General features: G+C 37.1%; 1 protein-coding gene across 1 annotated transcript in view; it reads left to right on the top strand.

Annotated features, from left to right (window-relative positions):
• Positions 1 to 14,928, top strand: part of LOC126189023 (protein lingerer) — a 133,544-nt gene that overhangs the window by 64,803 nt on the left and 53,813 nt on the right. The window contains 2 exon segments of the mRNA XM_049930846.1: positions 9,434 to 9,593; positions 9,691 to 9,863. Coding sequence (XP_049786803.1) covers positions 9,434 to 9,593; positions 9,691 to 9,863 — 333 coding nt within the window.

Here is a 14,928-nt window from a genome sequence, read left to right as displayed (position 1 = left end):
TTAAAATAAGTACTTCATAAAGCACTACAATCTAGTTCCGAGTAGCTGCTCGTGCTCAGGTGCAACTATAAATGGATAATACACTAGAATTAAATGGAAGCCAAAATATAAAAGTCTCCACAATTGCAATGAATGTAGTATTTTCTCAGTAAGACCGTGATTACTTCCAGTGGTTGTAGATACATCATCCTTGTAAATAGTATAACATGGAAATCATTTATTTATAATTTTTATACATTGCTTGGTCACTGGTGGACACGACAAAAATGTCATATGCACGAATTAATAGTAAGTGTGAGAGCAACAGTAATAATAGACAATAAAAAAACCTCATATAGCCAAAAGCAGATCAGGTATCTACGAAACATACATGCACAGCCATTTGCAGTTCGGCCTTACATGCACTAGTGCATATGGTTAAGTACAGAATTGTTAAAAAGAGTACAGTCAGAAAATTTTGCATTACTACTGATACACAGTTCCTCTTTTCACTTATAGCTGCGTGTGAGGTGGGAGAGTGTATCACGTTTGTATTAATAAAACTGTATCTCACAGACACAATTTTTACAAGCATCAGAGCATAAACCATAATTAAGAACACAAAAAATACTGAATAATACATTGGTTGCAATTAGAATGCTAACAATATTGATATTGCCAAACTTTAAATCTAGTAACATGGTAATAAATAGTAAAGTATAAATTAGTCCATACATTTTCAAGTACAAACTATAAAACTAATCTGAGAACCTTAAATAAGTAATCAAATTTTTCCTTAAAGCATAGAACATAACAATGTCAGTGCCTATGCAAACTGAATAAAGCTAAAATGCTACGGTCGCAGGTTCGAATCCTGCCACGGGCATGGATGTGTGTGATGTCCTTAGGTTAGCTAGGTTTAACTAGTTCTAAGTTCTAGGGGACTACTCAAGAGGATGTCGTTATCAGCAGAAAGAAAACTGGCGTTCTACGGATCGGAGCGTGGAATGTCAGATCCCTTAATCGGGCAGGTAGGTTAGAAAATTTAAAAAGGGAAATGGATAGGTTAAAGTTAGATATAGTGGGAATTAGTGAAGTTCAGTGGCAGGAGGAACAAGACTTCTGGTCAGGTGACTACAGGGTTATAAACACAAAGTCAAATAGGGGTAATGCAGGAGTAGGTTTAATAATGAATAGGAAAATAGGAATGCGGGTAAGCTACTACAAACAGCATAGTGAACGCATTATTGTGGCCAAGATAGATACGAAGCCCACACCTACTACAGTAGTACAAGTTTATATGCCAACTAGCTCTGCAGATGACGAAGAAATTGAAGAAATGTATGATGAAATAAAAGAAATTATTCAGACAGTGAAGGGAGACGAAAATTTGATAGTCATTGGTGACTGGAATTCGAGTGTAGGAAAAGGGAGTGAAGGAAACGTAGTAGGTGAATATGGATTGGGGCTAAGAAATGAAAGAGGAAGCCGCCTGGTAGAATTTTGCACAGAGCACAACTTAATCATAGCTAACACTTGGTTTAAGAATCATGATAGAAGGTTGTATACATGGAAGAACCCTGGAGACACTAAAAGGTATCAGATAAATTATATAATGGTAAGACAGAGATTTAGGAACCAGGTTTTAAATTGCAAGACATTTCCAGGGGCAGATGTGGACTCTGACCACAATCTATTGGTTATGACCTGTAGATTAAAACTGAAGAAACTGCAAAAACGTGGGAATTTAAGGAGATGGGACCTGGATAAACTGAAAGAACCAGAGGTTGTACAGGGTTTCAGGGAGAGCATAAGGGAACAATTGACAGGAATGGGGGAAAGAAGTACAGTAGAAGAAGAATGGGTAGCTTTGAGGGATGAAGTAGTGAAGGCAGCAGAGGATCAAGTAGGTAAAAAGACGAGGGCTAGTAGAAATCCTTGGGTAACAGAAGAAATATTGAATTTAATTGATGAAAGAAGAAAATATAAAAATGCAGTAAATGAAGCAGGCAAAAAGGAACACAAACGTCTCAAAAATGAGATCGACAGGAAGTGCAAAATGGCTAAGCAGGGATGGCTAGAGGACAAATGTAAGGATGTAGAGGCGTATCTCACTAGGGGTAAGATAGATACTGCCTACAGGAAAATTAAAGAGACTTTTGGAGATAAGAGAACCACTTGTATGAATATCAAGAGCTCAGATGGAAACCCAGTTCTAAGCAAAGAAGGGAAAGCAGAAAGGTGGAAGGAGTATGTAGAGGGTCTATACAAGGGTGATGCACTTGAGGACAATATTATGGAAATAGAAGAGGATGTAGATGAAGATGAAATGGGAGATACGATACTGCGTGAAGAGTTCGCCAGAGCACTGAAAGCCCTGAGTCGAAACAAGGCCCCCGGAGTAGACAACATTCCATTAGAACTACTGACGGCCTTGGGAGAGCCAGTCCTGACAAAACTCTACCATCTGGTGAGCAAGATGTATGAAACAGCCGAAATACCCTCAGACTTCAAGAAGAATATAATAATTCCAATCCCAAAGAAAGCAGGTGTTGACAGATGTGAAAATTACCGAACAATCAGTTTAATAAGCCACAGCTGCAAAATACTAACACGAATTCTTTACAGACGAATGGAAAAACTAGTAGAAGCCGACCTCGGGGAAGATCAGTTTGGATTCCGTAGAAATACTGGAACACGTGAGGCAATACTGACCTTACGACTTATCTTAGAAGAAAGATTAAGGAAAGGCAAACCTACGTTTCTAGCATTTGTAGACTTAGAGAAAGCTTTTGACAATGTTGACTGGAATACTCTCTTTCAAATTCTAAAGGTGGCAGGGGTAAAATACAGGGAGCGAAAGGCTATTTACAATTTGTACAGAAACCAGATGGCAGTTATAAGAGTCGAGGGGTATGAAAGGGAAGCAGTGGTCGGGAAGGGAGTGAGACAGGGTTGTAGCCTCTCCCCGATGTTATTCAATCTGTATATTGAGCAAGCAGTAAAGGAAACAAAAGAAAAATTTGGGGTAGGTATTAAAATCCATGGAGAAGAAATAAAAACTTTGAGGTTCACCGATGACATTGTAATTCTGTCAGAGACAGCAAAGGACTTGGAAGAGCAGTTGAACGGAATGGATGGTGTCTTGAAGGGAGGATATAAGATGAACATCAACAAAAACAAAACGAGAATAATGGAATGTAGTCGAATTAAGTCGGGTGATGTTGAGGGTATTAGATTAGGAAATGAGACACTTACAGTAGTAAAGGAATTTTGCTATTTGGGGAGCAAAATAACAGATGATGGTCGAAGTAGAGAGGATATAAAATGTAGACAGGCAATGGCGAGGAAAGCGTTTCTGAAGAAGAGAAATTTGTTAACATCGAGTATAGATTTAAGTGTCAGGAAGTTATTTCTGAAAGTATTTGTATGGAGTGTAGCCATGTATGGAAGTGAATCATGGACGGTAAATAGTTTGGACAAGAAGAGAATAGGAGCTTTCGAAATGTGGTGCTACAGAAGAATGCTGAAGATTAGATGGGTAGATCACATAACTAATGAGGAAGTATTGAATAGGATTGGGGAGAAGAGAAGTTTGTGGCACAACTTGACGAGAAGAAGGAATCGGTTGGTAGGACATGTTCTGAGGCATCAAGGGATCACCAATTTAGTATTGGAGGGCAGCGTGGAGGGTAAAAATCGTAGGGGGAGACCCAGAGATGAATACACTAAGCAGATTCAGAAGGATGTAGGTTGCAGTAGGTACTGGGAGATGAAGAAGCTTGCACAGGATAGAGTAGCATGGAGAGCTGCATCAAACCAGTCTCAGGACTGAAGACCACAACAACGAATGTTCTAGGGGACTAATGACCACAGATGTTAAGTCCCATAGTGCTCAGAGCCATTTGAACCATTTTTAAAGCTAAAAAAAGCAATTATAATAAAAAGTTATTACACTAAGGAGACAAAATTGTAAACAGTATTACAGATGATGCATATTATTACAGATGCAGCACAAATATTTGCTTATGTTTGTGAATGCATAAGGAAATTAATTGTAATGCATAAATTAATCTTTACATACATTTCCAAATGACTTTCTCAGCTGCAGAAAATTAATATATCAGGTGGAAATTACCCAACCAGCAATTACGCACGTAAAGGACTCAAATATTTTCTCAATTCAGTATAGTTGGTATAAACAGAAATTAATAAAATGAGTAATTCCATGTCAATCCAATGTAGAAAGTGACATTTTCAACCTAACCATTTCAGATTTCTTTCATATTTGTTGCATTCAATGATCTAGGTAAGAGATGGAAACTCAATTTGCAGAGCTTTATGACAGTTGTGAAGATAGTTACAGGTCCGTGTAGTTTGCAAATTGTGTGAAAATTACATGTGTGTGCCTGAACATAAGTGACTATAATTCTGGTTGTAGTCCATATATAGCAATGAAACTTGTATTGTTGAAAAGCTCATAAGTAGATCTTTACATTGATATGCAACATGGCAGGTTTCCAAGAATTTTCACATTCTATATCATTGACTTCACAATTTGAACTTGAATGTCTCAAAACACTACATCTTTGGTTTATTGAAAAAAAAAAATGTATTGTTCCAATGTGTAACACGGTAAACATCAAGATGGCACACCAAAGGTATCATGCCCGAAAAATTTTTCCGACCGTATCAGTATGTTGTCAAAATGCAGAAGATAGCATATAAATATGAAACCCAAATTATTAAAAATTTCAATTGATAAGTAATGTTGTACAAAAATATGTATTATATTATTGTAGTGGTATTATGAAGCACATGGAGTACAACTTGAATGAAAAAGTAATAAAATATGGTAAAATCTTGTCTCACAAGTCTCCAATTAAGTAGTTAATGTTCACCAGATCTGATGCAGGGAGACTGTAACTCCTTCCAGTTGGTGTCACTGGTTCTAGCGAGAATGTCACTTCTGATAATAGAAGTGTCAGGTTTGGCAAGAAACACAAATGATGGAGATGGTCCTTGTGGATGCAAGAAACTGGTCCGTACTTCACCTGTTTCTTCATAAGCTGCAACACGTGTGAGACCCACCAATGACTGTTGTACATACAGGCAACAACTCCATGTATGTCTGTTAACAGCATTTCATTCACTATGACAGTCATGTATCGTCTCTGCTCACTAAAGAAGCAGGACAGTCACTGTCTCATCTGTGCTCAATAAAGAAGCAAAATATGTCCTTGTTTGTACTATATGTTTGTTAAAAGTTATTATACAATGAAACTTCTGGGTGCCTGGACTTATTCTTGTATTCTTGAAACATTGCTTCAGCTTGACAGTATCTTTGTTATGGTGGGAAGTTAATGTATAATGGAGACACAAGGAGGACTATTTTCTCTGTCCCACTGAAACAACTGTTGCAACAGATGGGTTAATTGTAACCTGTGAATTATTCCATTGAAATCTCTGTGCTTCATCCTGAATGGTGAAGGAGCCATTCTCTGCAAAATCACAAACAGCAAGATATTCACGTACTGTGAGAGTTCTTCTGTATTGATTTTACAGAACTGTGAATGATGCTCGATGATAAATGAGTGTGGTAGGAGCTGTTGTACACTTGATACCTCAGTGAAATCCTCTATTGATTTTGTTACAGTCACTAGAACTACCCTACCTGTTGTTAACCACCACTTACTTGTAATTTTGTCAGTGCAGTTTGTACCACACAGTTCAAATAGGTAATCAGTCAGTCTTGTCACACTTGAACAATAGAGACACACACTTAATAAACATACTGGAAGTGTAAGATTGCATATACAAATAATTCACAGTGCTTGTATGACATGAATGTATGTTCTTCACAGTTAATTAGTACTTTCAGTTTACACCCTTCAACAATTACTTAAAATTCTGAAATGAGAACTAAAACTGCTTGGGCCCCACTGCCATTTGTAAGAACACAGTGCTTTGATTGCATCTCTCAAAATGTTGAGAATCCCATTATTTACATTTGGGTATGTGCCTTTGAAATATGCTTATAATTCCTTAAGATTGTTCACCACTAGCTGCTTCTGCTTATGTACTTTAATTCAATTTTCTTTCACAGACAGTCTTTTCTTCCTTGCATCACATGACTTACTTTATAATCACATTAAAAAAAATCACAAACTCGTTGAACTGTTTTCTCACACTGTGTTCTCTTTCCAGTTGTGCCATGTAAGCATGCTCCAACACTGAAGCAACATTTTTCGGTTTTTGCGTTGGGTGCTTTCTTTTACTCTGAAGCTCTTTTTCTTCACAGGGGATTCACCTAAATACTGAAGGGCAATACTTTAAAGAATCAAGTGTCACCTGATGCTATTTCATATTCACCTAAATTTTCTGTGAAGTATCTAGCACTGCTGAGGAAACATCTACAGGGATTGATGGGTTTCATTATACATGCTTTCTTACCTTCACTGCAAAGTGTTCCACCTAACATTAGGTTAGGACACTTTCTTTATCATCCACTCCTTGAATTCTTGTGTGTTCTTGTGTGACCTCCTCCTTCAAATGGATTGCAACAACACAATTTTGTCTTGAAATCCATTTTTTTACGAACTAGTACCAAATACTACAGCAACTGTACACTGCAGGTTGAGTATACCTATGAAACAAGCTGACCATGATTGGTTGAAATAAGTCTCTCTTATTGGCTGTTCACAGCAAGAAATGTTCATCAGTTGGTCAAGTGACAAAGACAGCTACACAGCTGCTTACTGCGTTTTGCTATTGCAGTAATGTATAGTAAATAAATTTTGGGCATATGATGCTTTTGGTGTGCCACCTTGATATTTATCGTTTTTATGTAATGTAATGTGATAAATAATAAAATCTGCTCACCAAGTGGCAGCAGAAAAACACACATATAAAAAGATATTACAGTTTGCAGTCTTACAGAACCAGTGGCTCCTTCTGCCAGAAGGGTTGAAGGGGAACGAAGAGGGGTGATGGAAAAGGACCAATGAGGTTTAGGAAAAGGGGTAGACCTTGGAAAAGTTACCCAGAACCCCAAGTCAGGGGAGACTTCCCAACCTATGTGACATCATAACTGTTTACATTTCTAACAGGTTGCTGGAAAATACTGCAAGTTGTGATTTGGGAAGCATTACTTTGAGTAGTTTTCCTTTTACGCAGGATGAATTACGTTACATGTGAGAATGTGCGATGAATTTCTTAAATAACAGAATGTTAGACTGTCATTCAAAACTGAACACTGAGGACCAGCCGCTTAGAAAAATTCGGCTCCAGAAGACCAGCCACTTATACCATTATTTTAAATTTTTCTGGCAAATTTGTGTTTGTTATATCATAAGGGGTAACACACACCAAAAAGAAAAGACCAAGTGTCAAGGTTTTTCATATTTAGTATGAAAAATATGGCAAAAGTATAAGTACCCATAAGAAATGCATAGTGAGTTTTTGAGCAGTTTCTCCTGTAATTTACTTTTCTGTGGAAAATTCAAAGTGGTTGATGGAATGTTTATTCAACCAGGTAATCCACAAAATGTTTGGTGCACAGCAATGAAATTTATGATCGTGCTTGTTAGAAATATTCAGCTGCTGCAATTTAATCAAAAAAAATTTTGACGACCAATATTATATGTGAAAGCTTAGTTTTTCTTGGAGCTCTACTGTATGTATATTAATTTAGACTGTTAACTTCTCTTTATTGTTTGCACTACTTAACAATGATGTTGGCTATTGGCTGACTATATCGTGTGTCCTATGCTCTGAATATCTGCTGTCACTGGCTCGCGAGATCACGTGACATGAGTTATGATTGGCTGACCAAAGTGCATTGCCATCTCGATTATAATGCTTTGAAAGTTAATGTGTATTGAAAGTTAATGTGCGGTATTTGGTGGAATTCGTGTTTATACTTTTGTAATACGAAAATTTGCAGTGCCAATATTTCCACTCATCAAAGATCTTTCCAAAACTTTTTCTTTTTTAAGTGCAGGGAAATTCTAGGCCCGATTATAAAGCCTTCAACATTGAAATGGATTGACAAGTTTTATAGCTCCAAGGGAATGAATATTGTCACCTAACACGGAAAAAATGTACTTTCACTAGGTTATAGTGTATTTTCACCTGAGGAACAGTGTGTCTTTAAAATGGGAAGTGACGTTTTAGATGAAAATCAAATTGAGTCAGGTTTCATCGAGAACTGCAATATGGGTAATACATGATGGGTTTAATTCCTGGAAGCATCTGTTGACAATCTTGATATTGAGTGTACTGTTTATGGATGTATTATTGTCATATCCATAGACAGAAATGTGTTTCTGCTGTAAAAAATCCTTCATAAGACGTAGAAATGACAAGTCCAAAGATATTATTAATTTTGATAGTGATTGTGAAATTCATAACTAATTTTTCTTAATAATTTTCTGTTGATGGGTGACTAAAGAAACCTTTTTCCCCCCTCCAAAAGAAATATTTGTTAGAATTTAACCACCAGAAGGAAATGAAATATACCTTAAATGCCAAGTGCAATCACTGAAGATACTGACATAAATTCTAACAAGATTAAAAATCCATGAAAACATAATTTTGTGAAATTCTCCAGTTTAAATTACATTGTTAAATGTAGCAACTATTTTAGAATGGAAGTTAATACTGTACACTTCCTTGCAAATAAAAAGCTGAAATCTGTAATTATGTAGAAACATTCAGGTAAAATGTAAACACTATAGACGTAAAGACGACTCTCCAAAAAGCCGAAGCATTGAGCCGGCGATGGGCGTGCACAAAAAAAAAAAGACGGAGAACTTTCTAGATTTTAGAGTGATTCTTTTCCAAGCAGTTGTAGACAGGCACCATGCATGCCACCACCGCCAACCCCCCTACACACACACACACACACACACACACACACACACACCTGTGTCCCTGCATAGTGCAGGTTGGTTACAATGCCAGGAGTGCAGTTTGGCAAGAGGACTAGGGTAGATTGAGAGTTGTGTTGGGTGGGTGCCACTTCTGTGGGTGTATTTGCACTCTAGCCTGAGATAGGATTGCAAGTTTTCTGACCTTTTTTTTGTGTGCACCTGGCAATGACTCATGCTTCTGCTTTCCAGTGAGTTAGTTGTCTTCTTTACTCCTAAAGTATTTACAAACTCACATCTTCCTTACAAAAAAGATAATCATTGTAGTGAAACTACACTCGTATGAAGAGATAAAAATCTTTTGCTGGATAAGGGGCAGCAGACAATCACAAATAGCAAGTAGCAGAATTAGTAATTTCAGGCATCATTAGCAAAGTTTCCAGTATGTTAGTTGTCAAATACTGCTGAACATAATGAAAGTTAGTTTGGGTATGAAAGTTTTGTCTATTACTTGTTAACCCCTGTGTGTGTGTGTGTGTGTGTGTGTGTGTGTAAGACTATATTTTATTCTTTTCTTTTTTCAGTATGATGCAACTACTACTTCAAGCTCCAGCCTTAGTAGTACAAATGTAACCACTGCCAACAGTGGTCTGTCATCCAGTGTTAATGCAGCACCAGCCTTGGGGCTGGTTAGTACTAACCAGACTGTAAACACCACATCTACCAAAGTTACCAGCTCAACTGGTTAGTTTCCAGTATACTTTTCTAAAAGCATAAATGTGTGTTTGTAAAATTAAAATTTAGATTTTTGCTATTGTCATGTTGATATTATTTTCCACAGGTGTGTCTTTAATTACTGGAAAGAGCAGTGTTGTGCCTAACATACCTCCTGGTGTTCCTCCTATGCTTAGTACTCCACAATACATAATGAGCCAAGGTGGCTTACCTTACTTCCAGCAGCCTGTATATAGTTTTGAAGAAATCCAATTGCTGCAACAGAGGATACCACACATGGTGAGTAATTCAAAATTTCAATATTTAAAGAAGGTAAATTTCTGTGAAATGGGAGAAAATTTTGTCAAATGGAATTGCTATCAGTGTGTGTGATTTTTGGAGCAGTTATAAACAAAGTTTCAACGAGATGTATCAGGCAGTTAAAAGCTGATACCCATCTGAAGTGACCATTACAGCAGCAGCTGTGAAACAAAGATTGCAGTATTTACCTGACCATAAGGTGACTGAAAATGAAGATGACCCCCTTTTTCTTAAGAGGCTCCTTGATAATTTTTTTGTCTGTAACATATTTTGGGTAATCAAAATTTCATGGTGTTTTATTGATATGTACTTAAAAAGATAACATAATACATATTATAAACTAAAAGATATGATTTGCACCAATATTTACATTGATTTCCTTATTTTCATTACTATTTAAGCCAATTGATTGTGGTGTCACTCTTTTTAATCATAATCACTGGCATCGACATGTTTATTTGCAAGTCTATTGACATTTCTTGCTTCCTGATCTTCTTCCCATAGCATGAAGTCTTTTGAGCCATCCATATCTTTGGATATGCAGCACTTTCTTGAATCCTGAATAGAGGTTCTGCTCCAGATAGTAAGGATTCACTGCCTCCTTGAAGAAGCCACACACTGTAAAGCTGTTGCAAGTGAACCTTAAAAGTATCACAACAAAATCCCTTACTTGAAATTGTGGGATCATGCTGCCAAGAATTATTACCAGTTTTGGGTTGGGTGAGGTGGCTAATGGAAAAAACTGCGTGTAACATATTCCTTCTCTTAAGCAAAGAGCCTAGTATTCCATTCCTAGCAATCTTCAATGAACCTAGCACCAGCCCATTTGTCATCCATTCCTTTTCTTGAAGTCCTGCTGGCAGATTTTCTTTCGGTATAGTTTTCCTGTGAAGAATTGCATATGAGAGGAGCTTCTTTCCATCTGCTAGTGTAGCCAGTATAATTGTGTCTCTCTCATTGCCAGAGCTTCTTAATTACACTTTTAACACCCTTCACATCAACATTAATACTTAACAGCATATCAAAGTAAACAGGTTTTTGATTTGTACTGATCATATGACGTAGCAAGTAGTCATGCCGTTTCCTTAAATTGTTAATATGACACTGAAAGCAAGTAGTTTTTCGTTGAATGCCACTGGAAGTCACTGAGCTAACGTTGTTCTACGTTGTAATGTAAACCTTGCTCTATACATCATCCCCACACAGCAGCCAATACTTGCTCTGTATTACATGACACACAGCTCGAATGCCTTCATTCGGATATTTTCTCAAGTAATTGGGATGCCTTCAATGTATCTCTCTTCCAAGTACTGAGCAACATGTTGCTCCAATTTGTGTAACCTTCTTTGCTTCGGCCACGTGAAAATTTGTTGTGTAGAACTCGTGTTCTTTAAGTTTGTCTTTAACTGAAATCACCTATTATTATTATTTGCTTCTGTGATGCCAAATTTTGTTCCTGTTGCACATTACTTTGTGCCCTCTGCTTCAAGAATCACTATTAACTTAAAATTAGTATCGTATTGTCTATATGAACCAGTTGTGAATCGTGAACTTGTGGGTGCGTGTTTCTCAACATGCATAGCTGTAATTTGTGTCCCTTATCAATTGCCATAATTTACAATTCTTAAAGTGCTTGACGATATCAGCAAACTGAATGAAAACAATACATTGGCTCTATACAGTTGACTTGACAGAAATTGTACCACTCCAGATCCAACACTGTAACAAACCTCGAAAGTCAGCAGTGCTGTATAGCAAAGCAGCTGCAGCACTGTTGTTGAAGTTCGTGTTTCATTTGTTGTCACTTTCCTAGTGTTCTGTGCAAACATATTTTTGTTAGCATTAATGTGTCTCTTGTAAAAATATATACTGTTGTTGAGTATTTATCCAATTTTGAAGTCAATTCAGTTCAGACTACAAAGGAATTCAGAGATACTGCAGTTTAAACATAGTAGATATTCATAAAAAGTGAAGTTCCATTGTATACATTCCCATGTTTGACAGCACTTTGAAATGTTTCCACTCACCATTCCCTCCCCGCATTTGTCTTTATGCTCGGCCAAGCTGCTGCTGTCACTGTTCGCCCTTCAACCCTCACGAATTCTTCAAATTAAGTGCACACAGGATGATAAATGGTCAAAGCTTCATCTGTAAATATAAGATTACTGTTGTAGTAATCTACAACACAAAGTAAAAACTTTGGCCTTAGCAAGAATTTTCAAATTTAGGAGAAACCTGTATTTTTCAGTTGACAAATTTGGGGAAAAAACATCATCTTACAGTCGCGTAAATATGGTGTCTCATGCTTTTGTTAACCACATCCATTTAAAGGATTGGACTGTTGGATGGACCAGAATTGAATTTTATGAAGAGCGTTTACTTTGGATTAACAAATATACACATCACCATTGATGAAAAACACTCCAACTACTCCATTAATACCATTGCAAATGAGATTGTTGAAGAAATAAATGTATGTATATGGGGCTGCCAGTTACATGTGAGGGAAGCTCAAATTAGTGCACAAAACTGTGTGTGAAAAACTGGAAATGGAAAAGAACCGTGTTTACAGTGGATTCCAAATTGTTGGATGTTGAGCAAAGTCGTAGTGTTTGGTGGTAATTAATCACAATCTGTAGTACTGTACTGTTTCATGGCTGAGAAGGAAATATGCTTTTGCCATTACTCATCATAGTTGAAACATAGTCATAATAATGGTGACAGTTCAGTTAGACATGGATGAAGATGGCATAGAAGTTGTTTCCGCTGGTTAGTTGTAAGTGGCCACCCTTTTGTGTGTGTGTGTGTGTGTGTGTGTGTGTGTGTGTGTGTGTGTGTGTGTGTGTGTGTGTGTGTTGGGGGGGGGGGGGGGGGGGGATCTGAGGATATAATCCTCATACATTACTTGAAAAGAGGCAGGCCCGTAACTGGCGCCTATTGTTCTCAGTTTTTTATTGTTTGAAAGATGAGTTGAAAAAGCCAAGCAGTGTAGGAATTCAGAAGTTGACCCCACCACCAGGACAGTCCACAAGTTATAAATGATAGAAGTGCACAATTGTTTCATCCTTCACACAAAAATTTCTTCATCTACAACTCAAAATTAAGTGATCATTGCCGTCAGTGTATATTTCACAATTTTTGCAAAACTTGTTTTATTGGTGGTTTGGGAACTTTGAAAACTTGCTATAATCCATTCAGTAAAATTTCCTGACAACTGGCAGCAGTGATGGATAACAAAGTCACTTTTGACTCTTTCAGCGAAATCTTTACTAACAGTCCTAAAGAGACAGAACATCTGGCATACATTAGCATACTGAAGAATATAGGCATCAAACCTACAGCTTCTGTTACACTTCCTTAGAACAGTGAGAAATTTAGATTTGAAAGAGAAAAGATGATTTAAACTTCTCCGTACAAATCATCATGGCTCCCGAAAATTTCTCTTATACAAATCTTGTGTCTCATTCTTCACACACTATATCACCAGTGCCAGTTTGATACAAAATGCCTAGAATTTTGAAAGGTGTTTAATTCACTGTCACATGAACACTTCCTAAACAAAATTCATTCCTATTAGATATCTAACTAGGTTTGAGACAACTTTGAAAATATTCTGATTCGTTGTTAGGACACTAAGAAACTGCAGTTTGGCGTATGAAACATGAGGATGACCTATGCTTCTGTACAAAAATGTTTAAAAAATCTTACCTGGCAAACATCCCAAGAAAGGTGCAATACATCTCACAAGACCAGTCTTAGAAAATTTCAATAATCACCTTTCGACAAACTACTAATATTCTTCATTCCCATACGTATCTATCCCAAATGATGAGCAGATAAAATTATGCATATTGGAGCTCCCAGAGAATTGTAAAAGCATTTCCCACACACTACTTCTGAAATGAATGGGATGAAATATTAATGTTCATACAGCAAGAAGTATAGTCTGCATCACTTCTTAGTGATTCACCTCAGCAACAAATGGCTGAACTTAATATAGTTATTTTGAAAGCTGGACTGTGAATCAACTGTAATAATAATGAAAAGGAAATTGTCCGTGATAAGTTTTTGTTTTTAGTTGGAATTTGGCTGCTGCATGAACATAAAAAGAAATAAACAGAAGAATAGAAATTTCTGGGTTATTTTTTTAGTAAACTATGTAGAATTTTCAGGTCCAAGATTTTGGTGTGTCTGAAAAGTTGTGGCAGTGAGACATACATTTTTAATGTGCGTAACTTTCAAAACATGAGTGTTGTTCAGCAAGGAGCAGAATAATGAATGTTGGGAAATTTTCAAAGAGGGGCAGGAAAACAAGCAAATGGTTCAAAGAACTGACTTCGGTTAAAGATGTGATTGTAACAGCAAAGAATTTTTTTGGGGGGGGGGGGGGGGTGTTGGACAGCATTTAGCCTGGTGGAATGGGCAGTAGGTGAATCAAGGAAGTTCTTCCTTGGATTCCAAGATCAGAAAAGATTGAAACAATGACCTAACTGAAGGTGGGTAGACAACAGAAAATATCCAGAAGGTGGATACATAAGGCTACACTGAAGACCATAAGGCATCAAACAGAAGTCTTGGTGTTAGGGTACACATACATTTACAGGTAAGCTAGAAGTAGTGCTTTTGCCTTCTTGTGGCAGTATCATCAATTAGTTCTGACTCCTTCCTCCCTCCTCCCTCCACTGTACCCACTGTTTACTCTCTCAGTATTATTTATTGACTGGCGTGTATTGATACTCATAGAATGAATAGTGTTTTGTGTGCAGTAAAATTGTACTTCTCTTGGCAATAGACATGTCTAATAGTTTTCTTCTTTTGTGTCTTTACTTTTTTTAACTGATCATTTTATAGCTGTTACCATCAGGCTTCTCCAGGTTTCCTATGCCTAATCCTTTGAGCTTTATTGCTGTTGTTAACTAAGACTAACTCTGAACTTTGCAACAAACACTCGCAGATTACTACTATTGAATTAATATTTTCCTCGGCTTTATCTAACCCATGAGGACAAAAATTGATTTTCTTCAGCTGCGATTGGTCTAAACAG

Source organism: Schistocerca cancellata, chromosome 5 (genome assembly GCF_023864275.1).
Source record: "Schistocerca cancellata isolate TAMUIC-IGC-003103 chromosome 5, iqSchCanc2.1, whole genome shotgun sequence".
NCBI classification, from domain to species: domain Eukaryota; kingdom Metazoa; phylum Arthropoda; class Insecta; order Orthoptera; family Acrididae; genus Schistocerca; species Schistocerca cancellata.
The sequence above is the reverse complement of the archived record's forward strand: the minus strand, read 5'-3'. Positions and strand labels throughout refer to the sequence as shown.